This window comes from Schistocerca gregaria, chromosome 6, assembly GCF_023897955.1.
Source record: "Schistocerca gregaria isolate iqSchGreg1 chromosome 6, iqSchGreg1.2, whole genome shotgun sequence".
NCBI classification, from domain to species: domain Eukaryota; kingdom Metazoa; phylum Arthropoda; class Insecta; order Orthoptera; family Acrididae; genus Schistocerca; species Schistocerca gregaria.
In genome coordinates, this window is record NC_064925.1 from 290,728,752 (window position 1) to 290,754,014 (window position 25,263).

Below are 25,263 nucleotides of genomic sequence, written 5' to 3' on the forward strand. Positions count from 1 at the left end.
ATCTTCTGCATTTTTATATGTTGCACTCATTCCTAAAAACATGGTGATTCCACATCTGTGAAGTCAAAACAACATGTTCAAGCTTGAATACCAATTTGTAGAAAAACCAATTTTGATTTAATGGATTACATTTTTTAAAAAAGATAATACCCTTTCAGCTACAATACCCTTTAACCAAAGAAAAGCTTTTAATGTGGATAAAATTCAATGTCAGATGCCTTAAAACTTAGCTAGTTTTGAATGAATGTTCTGCTCTAATACTGGCAGAGGTGAACCAAAGCAGTCTCAAAAATACCACAAAGTACAGTCAGAAAAAATTTCATAAAAAAGTGGAGTGTTCAAAAGAACATCTGACTTTTCACCTAAGCTAAAAACAACTCAATACAACAATGAAGTTTGTTAAATTCTATATCTTTCCTCTTTAGCAACTGAATTCACTTAGCCTTGCATGTTGACCTTGTTATATGAATTGAATCAGTTGGTTTAATTTACTATAAATATTCTCAGACCTTATAATCGACACAGTTTGCATCTGACACATTTTTACATATTTTTTAAAATATTTTGTCCAAACAAAAATATCTGTTTTATTTCATGCAGCTTCAAAATTTCAGCTGTGAGTAAAACAAGATATGGTTTTTTATTTGATATGCATTTTGTAAAACAATCTTTAACAACCTTTGTAATTTTATGTAAATTATTATTACACTTGGCCAAGTCATTAGAGGAATGGCAGAGACAGCTACGTGTTTTTATATTTATCACAGTGTGGACTCTGGGAATTGTATGTTACATAAGAGTGTACAAGCTTGGCACTCCAGTACTAGCACCAATATGGAGTCCATATGTGTATATCATGCAAAATGAGAAGTTGGTCAATGTGAAGCTAAGTCATATTTCACAGTCTACAGTGGGTAGATAAATTAACCTCGCGAGACTACCCTGTAATCATATGCAATTGACCTGAGTATTCTCATAATGACTGCAATGGATGGAGTATTGTTTTAGATGCTCACATCTTCATCTCAAAAGCATCAGCAGCCTGTAAAACTGTTCACATCAGATTAGCTTAAATGTTCTGTAAGGCATACCCACTAAATTTAACTTACTATTGAATAACAAAACTAGTCACATTATATTCTCCATAAATTTGGACAAGATGGTCCAGAGTAACAGCAATCTATATCACAATACTATTTTATTTAAGACTGGCTGCAACTTCATAGAAGTCATCTTCAGAAAATGATCAATGTAAGAGCAAGAATAACAGAATTACAGGAAGTCTGATGAGTATGATGTCAGAGGAAAGTATAATGAAGTAGCAGTGAAGCATTTACTGATCTCACTGCTGCCAATGGCTCCTCAGATGGTCACACAGGAATGCTATCATAAACTGCTCACTGGTAGCTGCAGAGCCAAGTGTTAAATAGTGTACAAATTTTGTGCCAAAAGCAGCTTATGTCAGTATCACCCAATAGAAAACATTCACAAAATGTGAGAAACCATTATTATGTGGAATTCACAAAGTAAGTTATTGTGAACTAAATACGAATATATAAATAGGTGAATAGTTACATAATGTCTAAAACATAGTCTTTTTATGTTAAAATGAGTGAGCTTACAGCTTAAGAGAGGCACTGGTATGAGCTACAAAGACATCATTCTTAATAGTTTCTAGTTGACAACCAAAAGAACAAAATATTTTTATTTTTTACATTCTTGCTGGTATAACATGGCATAACTAGCAGTTAACTGCATTAAATGATGAAATTACTAAAATATAAATATACTGCCACATAACTTCTAAGCAATGCCCTCTAGTGTGTAATCAAAGTGACACTGTTGTCAAGGTAACACAGAGGCCAAGGTGGCAGCTAAGATATCAGAGAAGTACACACATGGTCATAGTAGAAGTTGATATCTTCTTGGGTGACCCATGAGACAGATTGCTGGAAAACTGAAAAACACCAATACCTCATGAATAGTGCACGGTTGGTAAATAGTGAATATTAGCAGAATACCTTAATGTACCATCACTACAATACACATGATACAATGACAAGCCAGGTATTAAAAAAAAAGTCAAAAAATTAAATTATCAGTGTATAACTATGGCACATCATCCTCTAGTGATACTAGTAAGCACTACAAAGGATGCTGTTTCCATGGTGTAAAGGTGACCAAAACAGCAGCTAGGAAATCAGAGAAATACACACGGAGATACCAACACTAACCACAGTAATGAAAAATAATAGATATCTTCAAATAACCTTGAGTGGAGGACTCACAACATGAGCTTCTAGGAAACTAAACCAGCATGTATACAATTTTACCATATAAAGTGTATTGTTAGTAAGTAGATATTAAGACACTATCTGATAATAAAAATAGGCTAACAGGGTCTTAATAGCAGTTACATACACCAATATTTAAAATTAACAAAATATTAGCTGGGTACTGTACAAAATATATTTACATACATTGTGCTAAATATAATAATTAGCCTATCTATTTGACATCCTTGATTTTCAGCCATTATTTTGGTTTCCATGACACCATGGCAACAGTCTCTACTCTAATATGTACCAGTACCACCAAGGGTGTTGTCATATATTTATCTTTTAACTTAGCACCTTGCTTATCCTACATTACAGTCAGCATCCCTATGTGTATTCCTTTGACTTCCTAACTGCCATTTGGACACCATGAGAACAGTATTTCCTATAGTACTTGCTAGTATCACTAGAGGTATGCCCACAAAGTAAGTTCAATTTGGTTACATAAAATAAACGTGTATAGACACAAAAAAAACATTTATTGTACAAAAATCTACAACTGTTAAACTACTTTTCTACATAGCTTCCGAAATTTTGTAGGCACTTGTCATAGCGTGGCATAAGTTTTTGTACGCCTTATTCATAGAAGGTTGCCGCCTGTGTATTCAACCGTGTGGAAACATGTTCTTTCAGCTTGGCATCATCATTGAAGTGTTGACCACCAAGAACAGATTTTAGGTGTAAGAAGAGATGAATGTTGCTAGGAGCGCGATCAGGGCTGTACAGAGGATGATCAAACGCAACCCATTGCAATTCCCGTATGAGTTGTTTGGTCACATTCACCGTGTGAGGTCATTCATTAACATGGAAAAGAAAACACCTTTGCCAGTAATCCTCAGTGCATGTTCTGTATTTCTTAATGGTCTTGCAGTAACCATGTGCATTGATTGTTTGGCCTCATGGTAAGACATCAATCAATAAAATGCCTTTTCTGTCCCAAAAAATGGTGTACATGTCTTTTTGAGGTGTCAAGATTTGCTTAGGCTTAACCTTCGTTGGGGATAAAGTGTGTCTCAATTTCATTGAGTGCCGTTTTGTTTCAGGGATGTCATACAGTACCCAAGTTCCATCCCCCATGACTATCTGAGAAAGAAAACCATTGCCTTCTGCACAGTAGTGTGTCAAAAACTGAAGTGCACTGCCTATCCATTGTTTTTTGTAAGAATTTTGGGTACCCAATGTGAGCAATGTTTTTGAAATTTCAGTTTTTCAGTAACAATTTCATGAATTAGTGATCATGAAATTTGCGGAACTTCCATAGCAAGGCCACTATGTGTAAACTTATGGTTGTGCTTCATCTGCTCTTCAATTGTGTGAATCAGTTCATCAGTAACCATAGACAGGCATCCATTTCGTTCTTCATCGTGCACTTGAGCATGTCCTTCATTGAACAGACTGACCCATCTTCTAACCATTGAATCACTCATACCATTTTGTCTGTAAACCTTGCAGATTTTGCGATGAATTTCCTTTGATTTAATCTTATTTGCATTTAGAAAATGAATCATATATCTGATTACACATGTGGCGGCATTTTCAATTACGGCTGACATTATAAAGAAGAACTACAAAGCACACTTCAGCAGCAGTGATCTGAAAATTGCATATATGTCTTGTCCTTGAGTCAGAGTAACTGGTGCGCATGCTCGAAACTGCGATCGTAGCTTTGCCGTGGATAGAAATAGAAACAGAACTTACTTTGTGGATGACCCTCGTACATTAATCTTTTAATATTTTTTACCTTTTTAGTAGCTGTCTTGTCAGTGTACCCTGCACAATTTAATACCAATACATAATGGTATTCTGCCGATATTCACTATTTATTACGGCACCATGTGGTAATGATGTTTTTCAGTTTTCCAGCAACGTGTCTCATGGGTCAACTACGCGAAGGTCTTTGGAGAAGTCAAGTTGTACCATTCTTTGTAGGTACTGAGTTGTACCATTGCCATGACTACAGTCAATGTCCCTGTGTTTGCTTCTCTGATTTCTTTGCTATAATCTTGGTCTTTGTGTTATCCTGACAACAGTGTCACTTCGAGTACACACTAGAGAGCATTATTTAGAATTTATATGATGATAGCTATATATTTCAGCGTTTTCATCATTTAATGCAATTAACTGCTAGCTGTATGCCACATTTTGGCAGCACATACATAACAAAAACCTTTGTTTTGTTCTTTTGCTTTAAGTGCATGCTTAAGGAAAAAATGTCAAAATGCACATATTTTTTTTACCATCTGATGTTCATTCTTATATATGTTGCAGTTTCTCCTGAATAAGTCAGCATTGTCAACAACAAATCCCATGTTGGTGCGCTAACACAAAAAGGTATGTGAGTCGTACTGGTGTCGAACCTTACAATAGAGTGGCAGTCAGAAACGAGTAAGACAAAAATAAGTTTAAAGCAGATTTCAAAATTAATTTATTCAAAAAGGCTTTTACTTGGCAAGTGACTATGTCGACCAATAAAATTTTTCCTTATAAACCTCATATAAACGAAAACCGAAAATGCTGACTCTTGCCCCTTGGCATTTTGATTACATTCACATATTTAATGGACAGATGTTGTGTGATATAAAATTTTTAGTGATTCATTGTCATATAATATGATCTGATGGCTGAGGAAGGTAAAAGTAAAGGCCTATGAAGAGCTGACTATGATTTTCAATAATAGCAGCATATGTTGGTTGTTGTGGTTTTCAGTCCAGAGACTAGTTTGATGCAGCCCTCCACACTACTCTATCCTACACAAGTTCGTTCATCGCCAAGTAACTACTGCAACCTACATCCTTCTGAATCTGCTTTGTATATTCATCTCTGGGTCTCCCTCTACAATTTTTACCCTCCACACTGCACTCCAATACTAAGTTTGTGATCTCTTGATGCCTCACAACATGTCCTACCAACCGATCCCATCTTCTAGTCAAGTTGTGCCACAAATTCCTCTTCTCCCTGATTCTATTCAGTACTTCCTCATTAGTTACATGATCTACCCATCTAATCTTCACCATTCTTCTGTAACACCACATTTCAAAACCTTCTATTCTCTTCCTGTCTAAACTAGTTATTGTCCATGTTTCACTTCCATACATGGCTACAAACCTTACAAACACTTTCAAGAAAGACTTTCTCACACTTAAATCTATACTCGATGTTATCATATTTCTCTTCTTCAGAAAAACACTTACCTTGCCATTGCCAGTCTACATTTTATATCCTCTCTACTTTGACCAACATCAGTTATCTTGCTCCCCAAATAGCAAAACTCATCTACTACTTTAAGTGTCTCATTTCCTAATCTAATTCCCTCAGCAACACCTGATTTAATTTGACTACATTCCTTTATCCTCATTTTGTTTTGTTGATGTTCATCTTATATCCTCCTTTCAAGACACTGTCCATTCCATTCAACTGCTTTTCCAGGTACTTTGCAGTCTGACAGAATTACTATATCATCGGCAAACCACAAACTTTTTATTTTTTCTCCATAGATTTTAATTCATACGCCGAATTTTTCTTTTGTTTCCTTTACTGGTTGCTCAATATACAGATTGTATAACATCGGGGTCAGGCTACAACCCTATCTCACTACATTCCCAACCACTGCTTCCCTTTCATGCCCCTCAACTCTTATATATGCCATCTGGTTTCAGTACAAATTGTAAATAGACATTTGTTCCCTTTACTTGACCCCTGCCACCTTCAGAACTTAAAAGGGAGTATTCCATCAACATTGTCTAAAGCCTTCTCTAAGTCTACAGATGCTAGTACCATAGGTTTGCCTTTCCTTAATCTGTCTTCTAAGGTAAGTCGTAAGGTCAGTATTGCCTTGCGTGTTACAACATTTCTACAGAATCCAAACTGATCCTTTCCAAGGTGGGCTTCTACCAGTTTTTCCATTCATCTGTAAAGTATTCATGTTAGTATTTTGCAGCTGTGATTTATTAAACTGATAGTTTGGTAATTTTCACATCTGTCAACACCTGCTTCCTTTGGGATTGGAATTATTATGTTTTTATTGAAGTGTGAGGGTATTTCACCTGTCTCATACATCTTGCTCACCAGATGGTAGTTTTTAGTCAGGACTGGCTCTCCCAAGGCTACCAGTTGTCCTAACGGGATGTTGTCTACTCCCAGGGCATTGTTCAACTTAGGTCTCTCAGTGCTCTGTCACTCTCTTCATGCAGTATCATATCTCCCATTTCATTTTAATCTACATCCTCTTCCACTTCCATAATATTGCCCTCCAGTACATCACCCTTATATAGACCCTCTATATACTCCTTCCACCTTTCTGCTTTCCTTCTTTGCTTAGAAATGTTTTTCCATCTGAGCTCTTGATATTCATACAAGTGGTTCTATTTTCTCCAAAGATCTCTTTAATTTTCCTGTAGGTAGTATCTATCTTACCCCTAGTGCTGTATGCCTCTACATCCTTACACTTGTCCTCTAGCCATCCCTGATTAGCCATTTTGCACTTCCTGTCTATCTCATTTTTGAGACATTTATATTCCTTTTTGCCTGCTTCATTTACTGTATTTTTATATATTTCTCCTTTCATCAATTAAATTCAATATATCTTCTGTTACTCAAGCATTTCTACTAGCCCTCATATTTTAATCTACTTGATCCTCTGGTGCCCTTACTATTTCATCCCCCAAAGATACCCATCCTTCTTCTACTGTATTTCATTCCCCCATTCTTATCAACTGTTCTCTAATGCTCTCTCTACTATATCTGGTTCTTTCAATTTATCCAGATTCCATCTCCTTAAATTTCCACCTTTTCACATGTTCTTCAGTTTTAATCTACAGTTCATAACCAATACATTGTGGTCAGAGTCCACATCTGCCCCTGGAAATGTCCTACAATTTAAAACGTAGTTCCTAAATCTCTGTCTTACCATTATATAATCTATTTGAAACATTCCAGTGTCTCCAGGTCTCGTACAACCTTCTTCCATGATTCTTAAACCAAGTGTTAGCTATGATTAACTTATGCTCTGTGCAAAATTCTACCAGGTGGCTTCTTCTTTCATTCCTTACCCCCATTCCATATTCACCTACAACTTTTCCTTCTCTTTCTTTTCCTACTATCGAATTCCAGTGCCCCATGACTATTAAATTTTTCATCTCCCTTCACTGTCTGAATAATTTCTTTTATCTCATCATACATTTCTTCAATCTCTTCATCATCTGCAGAGCTAGTTGGCATATAAACTTGTACTACTGTGGTAGGCGTGGGCTTCGTATCTGTCTTGGCCACAGTAATGTGTTCACTATGCTGTTTGTAGTCCCTTACCTGTAGTCCTATTTTCCTATTCGTTATTAAACCTTCTCCTGCATAACTCCCATTTGATTTTGTATTTATAACCCTGTATTCACTTGACCAGGGGACTTGTTCCTCCTGCCACCGAACTTCACTAATTCCCACTATATCTATCTTTAACCTATCCATTTCCCTTTTTAAACTTTCTAACCTACCTACCTGATTAGGGGATGTGACATTCCACTCTCCAATCTGTAGAGTGCCAGTTTTGTTTCTCCTGATAATGACATTCTCCTGAGTAGTCTCTGCCTGGAGATCTGAATGGGGGACTACTTTAGCTCTGGAATATTTTACCCAAGAGGATGTCATCATCATCAGTAAATCTGCATGTCTTTGAGAAAAATTACAGCTGTAGTATCCCCCCGCTTTCAGCTGTTCGCAATACCAGCACAGCAAGGCCGTTTTTTTTATGTTACAAGGACAGGTCAGTCAATAATCCAGACTGTTGCCCCTGCAACTACTGAAAAGACTGCTGCCCATCATTTGTCTGGCCTCTCAACAGATACCCTTCCGTTGTGGTTGCACCTATGGTATGGCTACCTGTATCGCTCCACGGGAGCATATATGTACATAAATTTGTATTACTATGTACTGTGTTGCCTATATATTATTTGTGTGTATTTCTTCATTAGTCTCATTACCTTGTAATGATCTCATATAAAATAAATTTACACATATATTTGAACAACATCTATACAGTACTTATTGTCTATGGGTTGGTAATATATATATATATATTAAAAACAAAGATTCCAAGACTTACCAAGCAGGAAAACGCAGGTAGATAGGCACAATAAATAAAACACACAAACACACACACAGAATTTCTAGCTTTCGCTACCGATGGTTGCTTCTTCAGGAAGCAAATAACCAGAGCCACTTCCTCATCCCCTCAAACCCAGAACCTCTCACAGAAGAACCCTAAAAGTGTCCCACTTGTGACAGGATACTTCCCGGGACTGGATCAGACTCTGAATGTGGCTCTCCAGCAGGGATACGACTTCCTAAAATCCTGCCCCGAAATGAGATCCATCCTTCATGAAATCCTCCCCACTCCACCAAGAGTGTCTTTCTGCCGTCCACCTAACCTTTGTAACCTCTTGGTTCATCCCTATAAAATCCCCAAACCACCTTCCCTACCCTCTGGCTCCTACCCTTGTAACCGCCCCCAGTGTAAAACCTGTTCTATGCATCCTCCCATCACCACCTACTCCAGTCCTGTAACCCGGAAGATTGGCTTTAAATATTTGCATAGTAGTGGATTTATTGCTCTAAATCTTTTGTTTACAACTGTGAGATATGTTTTTTTTTCCCACAATTCTTTACTATTTGTTCATTGTTATATGGCAGTCCCACATACTTTTCTCATAAGTTAAATAACAATCTGTGAAGACATTGTCCATGGCCGAGTTGCCATTTTCCTCAACTCTAGTTGGAAATTGTACCATCTACACCATGTTCCAGGATTCAAGGAAATTTATTAATGTTCTTTTCGCTAGAGCATAAGTAGTGCCTCTCTCTCATTCTGAAGTCTAAGTGACTTCCCCTTCCTTTCTAAGCTCCCCAACCTATTGCTGTCTCCTCCCCAAAGAAGAAAGTAATAATTCCAAATGATGTGATAGTGTCATGTACCTTTTTATGTGTTTATTTGCTGTGCTAAGTATTTTGCCTCCTAAAGGTTATTAATGGCCAACAGTTCTGTCTTCTAATTCTATAGTTTTCTTGAAGACCTGGCAAGTACTACAATGATAACCATATGAAGCCAAATCCTGGGAAAACACAAGTTTTTGCATTTCATCTAAGAAATCAGAAAGCTAAAAGATAACTGAACATCACTTAGACAGGAGAACAACTTATCCATTGCAATACTCCCAATCACCTTGGAGTAATCTTGGAACATTCCCTTACATTTAAATCCCACAGTAAAGAGATAAAGATGAAAGTATCTGCACAGAAACATCATCCATAAACTTACAAGAACCACCTGGAATGCTCAACCAAAAGTCCTTCAAACATCCGCCCTTGTTCTATGTTTCTCTGGAGTGGAATATTCTGTCCAATCTGGAAAAATTCTGTAAATTCCAAATACTTTATATAACTTTGAATGAGATTGGAGATGTTGCAACACACTGTCTACAAACAACTTCTGTTTGTAAACAGTATCAAATTATGGTGATAGCATCACCATATATTTGCAGTAAAACTGCTTCAGAAGTGAGGAAGAAATAGAAAACTGACCCCTGACATCCCTCATTTGGGTAAGAGCCTCAATGACCAAGACTCACATCAAGAAAGAGTTTCATGCATACTACTACAAAATTCTTTCATCACCTGGAAGTCAATCAATGGAATTTTGGTGAGGTTCTTTGATTGAGTCCTGATCCTACTATCTCGAGGATTTCTTCCTCTCCACAAAAATGGTGATGTGTCATTTTTTTGCACAAAGATAATGAAGAAATAATACTAAAATGGCAAAACAAAATAAAAGCCATGAATGGCTGAAATATCTAAAAGAGACCTCAACAATAAACATCTGCAAATACTCCAACTAAAGAGCCTGAGGTTTGAAGAGTTACTGAATGTATGGGGCAGAAATATGTTGGTGTATGTTAAAATGTCCATTGCAATCTGAAGTCAATTGTGTAGTGCAAGGAATCTGAGAAAGACACAGACAACTGTATGCTAAAATGCCCATACTATCCACATCTACATCCATACCTGGGGATATGTATAATTATGAAACTACTGGCATCTGAGCAGTCATAAACAGTTTTAAATGATAAATCCTATATGGACATTACTATTAACCACAATGGCATACTCATAAAAGACCAGCTGAAAATTGTAAATATTTTTAATGAATATTTTTCTTCCATAGAGGAAGCCATAAATGACAAGCATAAAAACATGCACTACAGTTTTAAAGGTAATGCATGTGACCATAGTATGTATCAAGCCCTCACAAACTGTGCAGAAACAATGAACATCCTTAGCTCTCTAAAACCCTCTAATTCAGCAGGGAATGATGGCCTAAATATTAATGTTTTAAAAGCCTGTAGCTAAAATGTCTCTGTACCTCTTTCTGTAGCAGTAAACAATATAACAGAATCAGGCACCTTTCCAGACAGACTAAAAATAGCACAGGTAACACCCATTTTTTAAAAAAAGGTGACAATAACAAAATAGAAAACTACAGACCAGTCAATCTTTCCTGTCTGTTCAAAAGTAGTGAAGAAAGTTATAAACAAGAGGATTATAAACTTTCTTTACAGACACATCCTGATTTTTGAAAATTAAAATGGATTCCTAAAAGGTAAATCAACAAACACTGCAGGTGCTCAACTAACTGGAGAGGTGTTAGGGGGTTTCAAAAGCTAGATACATACGGTGGGTGTATACCTAGACCTGGAAAAAGCCTTTGATTGTGTGAATGTCCATCCTATTACACAGGCTATGGAACATGGCCATTAGAGGTGCTGCTTATAACCTAATAAGGAGTTATATCAGCAATAGAAAACAGTTTGTTCTGCTTAAAACAAAAAGTGGTGTCTAAAAGTCAGAGATCACTTCCATAAAATACGGCATGCCCCAGGGCTCCGTGTTGGGTCCCCTTCTGTTTGTGATCTATGTAAATGATATTAAATACTAGAATGAGATTTTAACTCTGCAGCAGAGTGTGCGCTGATATGAAACTTCCTGGCGGATTAAAACTGTGCGCCCGACCGAGACTCGAACTCGGGACCTTTGCCTTTCGCAGCCAAGTGCTCCACCATCTGAACTACCGAAGCACGACTCACAGTTTTAATATGCCAGGAAGTTTCATATCAGTGCAAACTCCACTGCAGAGTGAAACTCTCATTCTGGAAACATCTCCCAGGCTGTGGCTAAGCCATGTCTCCGCAATATCCTTTCTTTCAGGAGTGCTAGTTCTGCAACGTTCGCAGGAGAGCTTCTGTAATGTTTGGAAGGTAGGAGATGAGATACTGGCAGAAGTAAGGCTGTGAGGACCGGGCATGAGTCATGCTTTGGTAGCTCAGATGGTAGAGCACTTGCCCACGAAAGGCAAAGGTCCCGAGTTCGAGTCTCGGTCGGGCACACAGTTTTAATATGCCAGGAAGTTTTGATATTAAATACTGTACTATAAATTCCAAAATTGTTCTGTATGCCAATGATACATCCATTGTGTGTAAAAAGGAATCATGTAATGAGCTAGAGGCTGTTGTAAATTAATGATGTATTCAGAAGAATGTATCTTGCGTATTGTACAATTAACTGTAATCCTTACTGCTTCTTTGTACATGACCAGTGTACCATTCGATGTTGAATAAAGCTATTATTATTATTATTATTATTATTATTATTATTATTATTATTACTCTTTTGGTGTCCACACTAGTCAAAATGTGAATGAAAATTACATTTATAGTATGAGTGAATGAGTTGCGTTATCATATGCTCCACTCTCATGTTAAAGTAGCCAATATTATGATAAAAATATTATGTCAAATGATAAATTTGTTATCAGTTTTTGCATGGAATCATTCATATTTTATAATGCACAAAGAATGTGAAATATAATACTTTGAATTAAAAAAAATTTTTTTTTCTTGGCTTACATGAAAGTTTCTCTCTTTTCTTAACTTATAAAATGAATAAAATCATCTTAGATGTTACTTTCACTAACTTACACAACAGTTTCTTTGAACCATCCATAAAATGGTAATGTGAACTACTCTGAAACTAAAAACTACATTCTACTTTAATGATCAAAATTAATTTAAAGTGTAATGATTTCTTACTACTTCCTTTATTTCATATCAGATATCACCCATTGAGAAACAGTTTTAATTTTCATTAGACTACTCACTTTATTTTGAGCTTCAATATTTTCTGCATGCTTTGCTGAAACCTTGTTTGAAAGGGCATCTTCTGTAGCTTCAAATTTTTTTATTATTATTAACTCATGGTGCAGAGTTAATACATGCAACTCCATCAATTTTGCATCAACTTCCACATTTATCTTTTCTTCTTGTAGTTTTCTGACAGATTCATCAAATTCATTTAAGGAATCATAAATGCCTCTAATTATTTGCTCTTGTTCAAAAACCTTCCTGACAACAAAAAGAATATTTCATTTAAATAAACATAAATTACATCCTCTATGTATTGTCTTGTATCATTAAGATGTAGCACAAATTTGTAGCATCTGAAAATATACATAAATCATGCTGTAACCATGTACATCATATCTGGTTATACACTCAAATACTCAGCCAACAGCATCTATACAGTCCAGCCACCAGAGGCCCCCTGTGACTTGTGCATAGGACATGGCACCCACCATGCTTTCCACTGGAGCTCTCCTCTACATAAGCACAGTACGGCAGGTGCCCATCCTCAGATTGTGTTTCTACATTGTTTACTTGAATGTAAATAAATAAACTATTGTTCTTTGTGGTCATACTGTTATTTGTGTCTAGCATTATGACAATAACATTTTTGTGTCATTTTGGCACATTGCTGGAAATACATACATTCCACAAAATAATGAACAAAATCTCAAATTATATCACAGTAGATGGATGGACACTCAGAATACATGCTCGTACTTGATTCGGCATCAAAGTGAAGTGAGTATAACCTTTCTGTGCACATATAGCATATTTTAAAGAGGACTGTGCCTGTCCTTATGAGTTGTAAGTGTGTATAAATTAGTCACAGATCAGTATGTCTCCCCAATGCCTCTCCTATCTCATCAAGTTCATAAAATGCTGAGCAACCATTGATATGAGGGTGAAGAAGAGTGGACCACTCTAGTAAGGATATGGCTGTAATTCTGTAACTTTAATGAAGCTCATGGTCTGCAGTACTGTCCCTGTCACCATCATCAACTGTTTCAGTTATGAGAGGAAAGTTTACCACCTAAATCACTATTTTGTATTTATTCTATGCGTAGGCGGCTTTCCATCAAGGACACATAATGATACCTGTAGGATTTCCTGAAGTATTAGTGTAAGATTCAAGGAAATGCTTCCCCCACCCCTCCACCCCCCAGAGATTGAACTATTAAAATCAATTGCCAAAGGATAGGACAGTGAAATATCAACAATGTATGAATGATAGATTGCCACTTGCCACAAAGATGACACATTAAGTTGCAGACACATATAATTACAAGACACCTACACGTAAGCTTTCAGCCACAGCATGTGTCAGAAAAAAAGAGAAACACACATCATTCATTCACACAAACAATCACACCTACCTACACATGACGGCCAACTCCAGCAGCTCGGATCAGAATGCAAGGCCTTCACCACAGAAAACCACTATCCCCCAGACAAAGTCCACAAACAGATTTTTCATGGCATTTCCCCTCACACACCCAACCCTCTCACCACCCCAAAGAACCAGCTACAAAGGAGTGCCCTATTTGTCACCCAGTACCACCCCACACTGGAACAATTCAACCACATCCTTTACCAGGGCTTTGATTACCTATCATCATGCCCTGAAATCAGTATCATCCTTCCCAAGATCCAATCCACCCCTCCTGAAGTGGTGTTCCACCGCCCACCCAGCTTCCCCAACATTCTAGTCCATCCCTATGCCACTCTCAATCCCAAACCCTTACCCCAAGGATCATGTCTCTATGGAAGATACCGGTGCAAGACCTGCCCAATCCACCCACCCAGCACTTTCTATTCCAGTCCAGTCACAGGTGTATCATCCCCATCAGGTGCCAGGCCACCTGTGAAAGCAGCCATGTCATTTACCACTTCAACTGCAATCATTTTACTGCTTCTTATATAAGTATGACTATCAACCATCTTCCTTTTTTGGCACAACGTGCAGCTACACATAACAGGCTTGATTTCATTGTTTGCTTTGCTACCTGAGCCATCTTGATCCTACCCTCCACCACCAGCTTTTCTGAACTGTGCTGATGGGAGTTATCCTTGCAACACATTCTCTACTCCCATAATTATCCAGCCCTCAACCTATGGTAACATACTATCCACACGCCCTCCACCCAACAGTTTCCACACACTCTGTCCTATCACCTCCTCCTCCCCTTTCTTGTCTCCCATCTTGCCAATGCATCCACCCATCTTTCCCCACTCCTCATCTTGTCACTCCGTTTTTCACACCTCACTGCCCCACAGCTTCCTGACACTGTGCTTCTCAGCATTCTAGTCCCCACACACTTTGCCAGACAGCACTCCTCTCTCCACCCACCTAAAAAATTCTATCCTTTTCTCTTCCTCCCTCCCCCCAGAGGGGGAGTTAGTGGTCATGTGTGTATGAGGTGTGATTTCTTGTGTAAGTGAATGGTGTGCATTTCTTTTTCTTTTTCTGTGACCAAGAGTTTATGTGTAAGCGTCTTTTAATTGTGCCTGTCTGCAACCTAATGCGTCATCTTTATAGTAAACAGCAATCTATCTTTTTTCCTATGTTGTTGACATTCCAATCTGGAGTTTCCTTTGCTTGACGGGCTAATAAAAGACAATGGTAGTGTTCTTGTCACAGACACAAAAATTCTAATCTTTGACAAACAAACTGAAGCTGCATGTATGATTCTTTGGGCAAGATTCAGTATCACTAGCAGGTACAAACTTCTAACTTGTCTTTCTACTAGTCTCATTCCTCATCCACACTCCCCACCCCACCCCCAATGGAACCAAAAACTTTAGAGAAAAAAATCTGCTCGCAAGTACATGTTCACCAATTTTCTTATAGGAAGAGACTTAAATCATCTATCATTGGACTAGGATAATTAAAATAAGTGTGTTTGTGTGACAAGACAACTGAAAAACAATAGCAAATGCATTCTCTGAAAACAACTCAAAGCAGTTTGTTTGGAAACATAGCAATGATTGAAATATTTGACTTCTTTGACAATGTTCTGGTTAATACTGGTATAAGTGGCAATGAGATGGTTGTAACAATAATGATTACCAAAGTACAAACAAGAAGTACAAGGAGAAATATTTACATGTTCAGTAAACAAGACAAAGAGTCATTACTGTCATATCTCAGTGAGATACTTGAAATCAACATGGCTTTAAAAAGGTACTTGAAACATTTAGCTCTGGACAGAATTATTTAGAGGAACTGTGGCTGAAGTTTACAAGAATAACTGACCAAGCAATGGACAGACATGTACCTAATGGACAAGTTGTAATGGGTGAGAGACTTCTTATCATACAGCCCCACACAATAGGTGTAAAACAAAGCACAGGGCTATACAAATTCAAATTGAATGCATTTGACTGTCAACAGGGCAATGTATGAAGCCAGCAATGACTACTTATGGAAACATCACCCAACAAAACCCAAAGAAATTCTGGTCATGTTTAAATGTTATATTTTCATATCTTTCTTTTTAAAGGAAAATCTAGGACTATTGTCCTAATTTAATTCTCCTAGTGCAAAAATGAGAGATACAGGTATTATTGGCTGTTGTGTTGGGAAATAGCTGAAATCACTAAATATTAACAAAACACCAATGGCCAATGGAATATCTGTAAGTGCTAAACAGAAGTTGCTACTGAATTAACCCCTCATTAATGAACAACAAAATATGCCTTGCAGTTGGAAGTAAGCACAATTAACAACCATTTACAAGAAGAGTTGTGGAAGTGGTCCACAAAACTACTGCCCAATATTTTTGTTATCAGTCTGTTGTAGAATCCTGAAACAAATCTTTAGCTGAAATTTAATGAAGTATCTCCAACAGAAAGCCCCCCATGCCAACTAGCATTGATTCCAAAAACACCGAACATGCAAAACAAAAACACTGAACATGCAAAACCTCAAGACCCCCTAAAACATATGTACCGAGCTAGCCAGGCAGACACAGCACTTCTTGACTTTTGTTAAGAGTTAGACTCTGTACCACAGTAATGCAAATGTTAATGTAAGTACAGAGGCAAGAGTTACCATGGAATATTCTGACTGGGCAGAGGATTTCCTGAATGGAAAGTCAACCACAGATATAGAAGTTGTCTCAGGGGAGTGTGTTGAGATCCTTGCTGTAAATGTTGCATATTGATTACCTAGCAGATGATATTAATAGTAACAGACATTTTTTAGATGATGCAGTTATATACAATAAAAGACTATCTAAAAAAGACTGCACAAATATTCATTCAGATCTTGGTAAGATTTCAGAATGGTACAAAGATTGGCAACTTGTTTTACACAGTTAGAAATATAATATTGTGTGCTTCACAAAATGAAAAAAAATTACTGTCCTATAACTACAATATCTATAAATCATAATTGGAGACTTTCAACTTTTAAAAACATCTTGAAGTAACAGTTTATAGGGATATGAAATAACCTGCAAACCACTGTGAATTTCATGACAGGGGTAATTCTTCTATTACCATGTATTACAGTTCTTCTGATTCTATTTGTGTATGGTTTGAGGAAAGGACAACTCCTTAAATGCCTGTGTGCATGGTACAATTAGTCCAATCTTCTCTTTGCAGTCTTTACAGGAACAATACATTGGAGCTGTAGTATATTCCTAGATTGCATGCTTAATTGTTGTTCTTGGAACTTTGAAAATAGGCTTTTATGGGATAGTTTACACCTATCTTGAAGCATTTGCCAGTTCAGTTATTTCAGTCTTCCATGAGATATTTCTGTTGTTCAAACAACTAGTGGCCAGTCATGTTGCCCTATTTTGTAATCAGTTACTTCCATGTTCCATGGACAATTTACAAAATAAATTGTAATGATGTCGAATGAATCATTTTACATAGAAATCACAAATTTATTTGTAAATATGGCTACATTCTAACCATTTATAAGCTACTTCAAAAAGAAAATATAAATATGAGAGTTAATAATTCCTACCCACCACTATTTACACTTTATAATAATACAAATCCTTGTACAGAACAGAAACAGTTATCAAAGATAAACTTTTTCAGTTTGTTTTCAAATTCTACTTTGCTGTTTGTCAGACATTTTATATCACTAGGTAAGTGATTAAAAAATTTTGCAGCATTTTGCACACCTTTTTGTGCTAAAGACAGCCTTGATGTGGAGTAATGCATATCTGCTGTGGACGTTGTGATTACATAAATTGTTGCTTCTTTTGAACAGCAATTGGTTATTTTCAACAAACTTCATGAGGGAGTAAAGATACTGTGGAGCATCAGTTAAAATGTCTCACTCCTTAAACAGATGTCTAAAAGATGATTGTGGGCGAGCACAAGATATTATTTCTATAGCACTTTTTTGAGCAATTAAGACTTTCTTTCTCAGAGATGAGTCATGCTAGAGCATTACTGTATATGACATTACTGAATGAAAATAAGCAAAATATGTTAATTAACTGATTCAGCATGGAATCTCATTGACTGGAGTAGAATTGTCTTCAGAAATCAGTCCCACTTCAATTTGACTCCTGATGACCATTGAAGATGTGTCTGGAGAAGCCCCTACAGAGCACTGGGATACCACCTACCTGTTCCCTGCCATACAGCAGAACAACCAGGAGTAATGATGTAGGGTGCCATTTCTTTTCATAGTAGGACCTCTTTGGTCATCATCAATAGCACCCTTATGGCAGAGCAGTACATCGACAATATTCTACACCCCATTTTGTTGCCCTTCACGGCAATCCATCCTCAGTTTACATTTCAGCTACATAATGCACATGGCTAAAGTTTTTCTTGATTATCTACATGCTTGCCAAATCCTACCTTGGGCAGCGGCTCACCAGATCTCTCCCCAGTTGGGAAACTTTGGAGCATTACAGGCAGGACCCTCCAGCCAGCTCAGGATTTTATGATCTAACATGCCAATTGAACAGAATAGTTTATCAACTAGGCAGAAACAAATAATGTATAACCATTGTAACAATTGTTAAGCATTCAATTCTCTGGAACCTTAGAGAAATTTTTATATATTATTTTCTTTATATTATTTAATAAATGCATACTAATAATATTGTAATAATGAGAAGTTTTTCTGTTGGATTTAGAAGCATCCCACCTTACATTTCAAGGTGGTGGGTTACTCTGTACTGCTGAGGAAATAAATAAATAATTGAACAGAATTTGGCATGATATCCCTTAGAAGGACGTCCAATAACTCTGTCAATCAATGTCTATCTGATTCATATACAACAGTGGATCTAACATTGAGCCTTGGGGAACTCAATGCATGATTTGAAAACTGCTGAAAATACCTGAAAAAGGAAAGGCAACTGTGCCCATTGTGATAGCATCTCATTTGAATGATTTATTTATAAGAAGTATGTGGAACAAGTCAGTTTAGAGCATATATAATGAATCATTTAAATATACAATGCCTACTGTAAGCTGCTTTACCCCCCCCCCCCCCCCCCCCCCCCCCCCTCTGGCCACGCACCCAATGAACCATGGACCTTGCTGTTTGTGGAGAAGCTTTGCACACCTTAGCAATACAGATAGCCGCACCATTGGTGCAACCACAATGAAGAATATCTGTTGAGTGTTTCCTGAAGATGGGCAGCAGCCTTCTCAGTAGTTGTAGGGGCAATAGTCCGGATGATTGACTGATCTGGCCTTGTAATATCAATCAAAATGGCCTTGCTGTGCCGGTACTGTCAACAGCTGAAAGCAAAGGGAAACTACAGCAATCATTTTCCCTGAGGGCATGCAGCTCTACAGTATGCTTAAATGATGATGGGTAAAATATTCTGGAGGTAAAATAGTCCGCCATTTGGATCTACAGGCAGAGACTACTCAGGAGAATGTCATTATCAGGAAAAACAAAACTGGCATTCTACAGATTGGTGCATGGAATGTCAGATCCCTTAAGCAGGCAGGTAGGTTAGAAAAATTAAAAAGAGAAATGAATACATTAAAGTTAGATATAGTGGTAATTAGTGAAGTTCAGTGGCAAGACTTCTGGTCAGGTGAATACAGAGTTATAAATACATAATAAAATAGGGGTAATGCAGGAGTTGGTTTAATAATGAATAACAAAACAGGAACACAGGCAAACTACAATGAATGCATTATGGAATGCATTATTGTAGCCAAGTCAGCAATGAGGCCCATACCCCACCACAGTAGTACAAGTTTATACACCAACTAGCTCTGAAGATGAGGAAGAGATTGAGGAAATCTGTGATGAGATAGAAGAAATTAAGGGAGATGAAAATTTAATAGTCATGGGGGACTGGGAATCTGACAGTAGAAAAAGGAAGAGAGGGAAAAGTAGAAGGTTAATATGGACTGGGGGAAGGAATGAAAGAGGAAGCCATCTGGCAGAATTTTGCGCAGAGCATAAATTAATCAAAGCTAACACTTTAATTTTATCCATATTTTGCAGCTTCAAATGTGACTGTACTCAATACACTTGCGGTATGAATTAAAAAACGCCTTCAGTCACAGTTATTCGTGTTTCATTCAGTACACGATGCATTTCGGACCCTGTGGGTCCATCTTCAGGTGTAATTCATCTTAATACATGATTTATTTGCTCTCTTGAATGAGATGAAATGCATATTCACAAGGCTTGCGAATGTGCTTCTTGAATGAAGTGAGATGGTTAAAAACAATGGAGGAAAAAACTTATACTGTTACTAAAATGCTGGAAACACTTTTCTTGGGTTATTTGGTACATTTCATCTCATTCAAGAGAACAAATAAATCATGTATTAAGATGAATTGCACCTGAAGATGTAATGCATCATGTACTGAATAAAACTAACACTTGTTTTAAGAATCGTGAAAGAAGATTGTATACATGGAAGAGACTTGGAGACATAGGAGGGTTTGAGATTGATTATGTGTAATGGTATGACAGAGATTTCAGAAACAGAATTTAAATTGTATGACATTTTCTGGGGCAGATGTGGACTCTGACCACAATTTACTAGTTATGAACTGAAGATTAAAACTGAAGAAACTGCAAAGAGGCAGGAATTTAAGGAGATGGGACCTGGTTAAACTAAAAGAATGGCTGGTTGTAGAGAGTTTCAGAGGGAGTGTTAGTGAATGACTGACAACAACAGGGGAAAGGAATACCATAGAATAAAAATGGGGACCTTTGAGAGATGAAACTATGAAGACAGCAGAGGACCAAGTAGATAAAAATACGAGGGTTAGTAGAAATCCTTGAGTAATACAAGAGGTGTTGAATTTAATCAGTAAAAGGAGAAAATATAAAAATGCAGTAAATGACTTAGGTGAAAGAAAATACAAACATCTCAAAAATGAGATCGACAGGAAATGCAAAATGGCTAAGCACGAATGGCTAGAGGACAAATATAAGGACATAGAAGCATACTAAACTAGTGACAAGATAGTTGTTGCATACAGAAACATTAAAGAGACCTTTGGAGAAACAAGAACCACCTGTATGAATATCAAGAGTTCAGATGGAAAATCTGTCCTAAGCAAAGGAGGCACAGCAGATAGGTGAAGGAGTATATAGGGGGGTCTATACAAGGGAGATGTACTTCACAGCAACATTATGTAAATGGAAGAGGACGTAGATGAAGATGAGAAGGGAGATATATGACACTGCATGAAGAATTTGACAATGCACTATAAGACTTCAGTCAAAACAAGGCGCCAGGAGTAGACAACATTCCGTTAGAGCTACTGATAGCCTTTGGAGAGCCAACCATTACAAAACTCTTCCATCTGGAGAGTAAGATGTATAAGACATGTGAAATACCCACAGACTTCAAGAAGAATATAGTAATTCTGATTGCAAAGAAAGCAGGTGCAGACTGGTGTGAATATTACCGAACTGTCAGTTTTAATAAGTCACAGTTGCAAAAGACTAACACAGCAAGCTGATATGATTCGCACACAACACACGTGTTGTGCACGGCAGTCTTTATGGTAGGAGCAAAGAAACACGTGTTTGCCTGCATGAACCCCACAGTGATGATACTCATGAATCTTGCTAATTCTGCACTGAATTTTGCTGTAATCGACCCAGAGGTTTGGAAGGAAATGCCAGACACACACGAACACACACACATGCTGCTTCATATATAACGGGTGTCTCTCCGAAGAGTTATCAGGTATATTCTACCTGGTGCTTCAGCAGAAATTTGCTATTTTATTTTGGCAATGTGCAGCTGGAATCAGTCCAAACAAATGCTGCTCATCCTGTCTTTCATCCATCTCCCAGTGTTAACAGAAAGTGTCAGTTTGTTTCGTGTTACAGACATAATGATTTGTAATGTAAAATTTAATGTTCCCATTGGGTAGTGTGCTCCCAAATTAGTCTATTATGACATTCATTTTATCAATATCTCTTAAAAGGAACATCAAAACACAATAAATAATCAACACTCCAGCAGCAACTTCTGTGGCAATCTGGCTCACGGTTACTGCTACTGCCACTCAATTCTGGAGTACTGGTTATTCTTTAGATTTCATTGTCCATGTCCTTGAGTAGAGCCCTGGTCTTGTTCTCCACCTTCTTTGTGAGGTCAACATTGATCATCCTGTAGGAGTCGTCATCTAGGAGGCCCTGTATCTTCTCAATGTAGTCCTTATGGGAAAGAACAACAGTGGCATTGCCTTAATCAGCAGGTAAGATAACAATCTCAGAGCACTCTCTTAGGTCCCGAATGGATAAACCATTGCTGGGGGCACCATGCAAGGTGATTATCAATCTCTCTGATATGGAGCTGGCTCATGAGGCTGTTTCGGTTCTGGAGAAGGGACTCAACTTTGCTCCCACCCCTAGGTTCACGCCGGTCGCGGACATTGTCAGTGCAGTGGAACAGGTTGCAGCGCGATTACCACCTGAAGCAGCAGAATAAGTGTGTTGGGAAACCTGCCAGGCCCTGACCAAAACTATACCTCCAAAGACTAACATTACCAGTAGAGAGAGGGCGACCATTCGACACCTAAGAGAGTGCTCTGAGATTGTTATCTTACCTGCTGAAAAAGGCAATGCCACTGTTGTTCTTTCCCATAAGGACTACATTGAGAAGATGCAGCACCTGCTAGATGACGACTCCTATAGGAAGATCAACACTGACCCCACAAAGAAGGTGGAGAACAAGATCAGGGCTCTACTCAAGGATGCAGATCTACCAGAGGGGAAAGCCAAGTAATTGTCACCACAAGGACCTGTACCACCAAGATTTTAAGGACTCCCTCAGGTCCACAAAGAGGGGGTACCTATGCGCCCGATTGTCAGCAACATTAGGGCACCTACGTACTTGCTGGCAAAATATCTGGCTGAATTACTTAGCCCCTATGTAGGTAAATGCCCTCACCGTATCCATAATTCCATGGATTTTATGAAACGTCTCAACAACTTCAGACTGAAAGACATTGATATCCTAGTGAGTTTCGACGTGGTTTCACTATTCACCATGGTGCCTCTACGAGAATCAGTCGAGCTTATTGGGTAGAAATTTGATGAGAAGACCACCGAACTCTTTAGGCGTGTCTTGAGCTCAATGTACTTTCTGTTTAGTGGGGAATACCATGAGCAAATGGAGGGAGTCACAATGGGCAGGCCACTCTCGTTGGTGGCCGCGAATTTGTACATGGAGTACTTCGAGGAGGGAGCCTTGGTGTCATCCAATTGGAAACCTACTTGTGTCTTCTGTTATGTCGTTGACACGTTCATCATCTGGGCCCATGGTAGGGACAAGCTCCTGGATTTCCTTACACACCTAAACTCCATAGATCCATCAAGTTCACTATGGAGACCGAAGCAGAAGGAAGATTACCATTCCTGGACCTGATGGTACTCTGAGCCACAGTGTGTACGGGAAGAAAATGCACACTGACCTGTACCTGTATTCAAACAGCTGCCACCACCCTGCTCAGAGGAATGGAGTACTAAAAACACTAGAACACATGGACCGCAGCACCTAAGATGCAGAGAATCTGACCCAGAACTTGGAACACCTCAAAATCATGTTCCGAAAAAAACGGGTACTCGGAATGGCAGATTAGATGGGTTCTCCATCCCACCACCACAGCACAACCTGTTGAGACGGATGAATTCAAGCAAGAAGAGGTAGCCACTGCCTTTATTCCATTGAATGGCGCACTATCGGGGAAAATTGGATGTATTTTAAAGAAACACCAAGTTAAAACCGTCTTTTGCCTGCCCAATAAAACACAGGCATTACTGGAAAGTGTGAAAGATGACCTCGGTTTGAGGAAGGCTGGCATATGCCGAATTCCCTTTGAGTGTGGGAAGACTTATATTGTACAAACAGTACGCACCATCAAAGATTGTTACTGAGAACATCAAAGGCATACTCGACTGAAATATCCAAATAAGTTGGCGGTAGCAGAGCACTGTTTGTCCAAGAAACATGAGATGCATTATGAGTGTACCAAGATCCTGGCTCAGACCTTTAAATATTGGGACAGCTTTATAATGAAGGCTATCGAAATTCGCACCAGGGACAATCTTATCAACCAAGATTGCGGCTACAATCTCAGCAAGGCTTGGGACCTGGCATTGAATGTAATTAAGAAGACTCTCAGCAAGAAGTATAAACTAGCAACCAGGGCGGACATAGAGAGCACATCTACGCTACGACAGATTCCGACACCCATGTCTTTGCGACTGCCGGTGCGCAGGCGCGGACACTGGAGATAGTGGCCCGTGGGGGGAGGGGACTTACATTGGTTCGTCAGCACACCTGACGATGTCGTCATGTCCAATCGCCAAAATATTGTGCCCGTTGGACACTATGAAGTGACAGTACACCCGTGGACTGTTTGAGCATATTTAGCGTGTTTCGATGTATAGCCACATGGAGCACACCATCATTCACATTGTTGCTCAAATGTTTTGAGTGTAAACACAGCGCCGGTTACTTATTTTTTTCATGCTGAGCAAACCGTGTTTCGAAAATTTTTTCTCATTGTCAAATGCAGTACTTACGTATGCATTTTTTGCGGTGTTAAACAAACACATATTCAAACACCAATACAAAATACCTATTTACATATTTGCACTTGACAACGAGAAAAAATTCTCAAAATGTGTCATGCTAAGCATGAAAAACTATGTAACTAGTGCAGTATTTCATCTTTTAACTAATGAATGACAGCTGCAGGCTTTCCAAAAACATCGATAATGACGTTTGAAATTAAAAATTCTTGAAACGCGTCATTAAGCATGACAAAATACATAACTAGTGCAACATTTCATTATTTAAATAGTGAATGACAGCTGCAGGCTTTCCAAAAACATAGATTATAATGTTTGAAATTAAGTCAAACGTTCCACTTCCCAGACTGTTACCAATTCCAGTTACATCAGCGGTTTTTATTAGATAATAAACGTTTATTAAATAATGAAAAAGTCCCTGACAAGTCTTTCGATGCCTGTTATGTACATGCACCATATATAAAGTATGGGGGATATCCTACACTTAATTTTCACAGCTTAAAAAATTATTTCCCACATTTTACATTTTCCCGCATTTTACACCATTTTTTGAAGTCCCTTGAAAAGGCGGAATTTCACTGTATTTATAAAACTGAAAAACAGACCAAGTCATAACATCTTCTTGTCTCTTTGGAAAATTTAGAGTGCTCTAAAACGATAGAGATTATGTGCCTATCTGAGCACCACATAA

General features: G+C 38.1%; 1 protein-coding gene across 1 annotated transcript in view; it reads right to left on the minus strand.

The window, feature by feature from the left end:
* The window catches only part of LOC126278856 (cilia- and flagella-associated protein 44-like), a 577,958-nt gene that overhangs the window by 148,357 nt on the left and 404,338 nt on the right, over nt 1-25,263 (minus strand). The window contains exon 20 of the mRNA XM_049979132.1: nt 12,535-12,778. Within this exon, the coding sequence (XP_049835089.1) occupies nt 12,535-12,778 (244 nt within the window). The remainder of the gene's footprint in view (nt 1-12,534; nt 12,779-25,263) is intronic.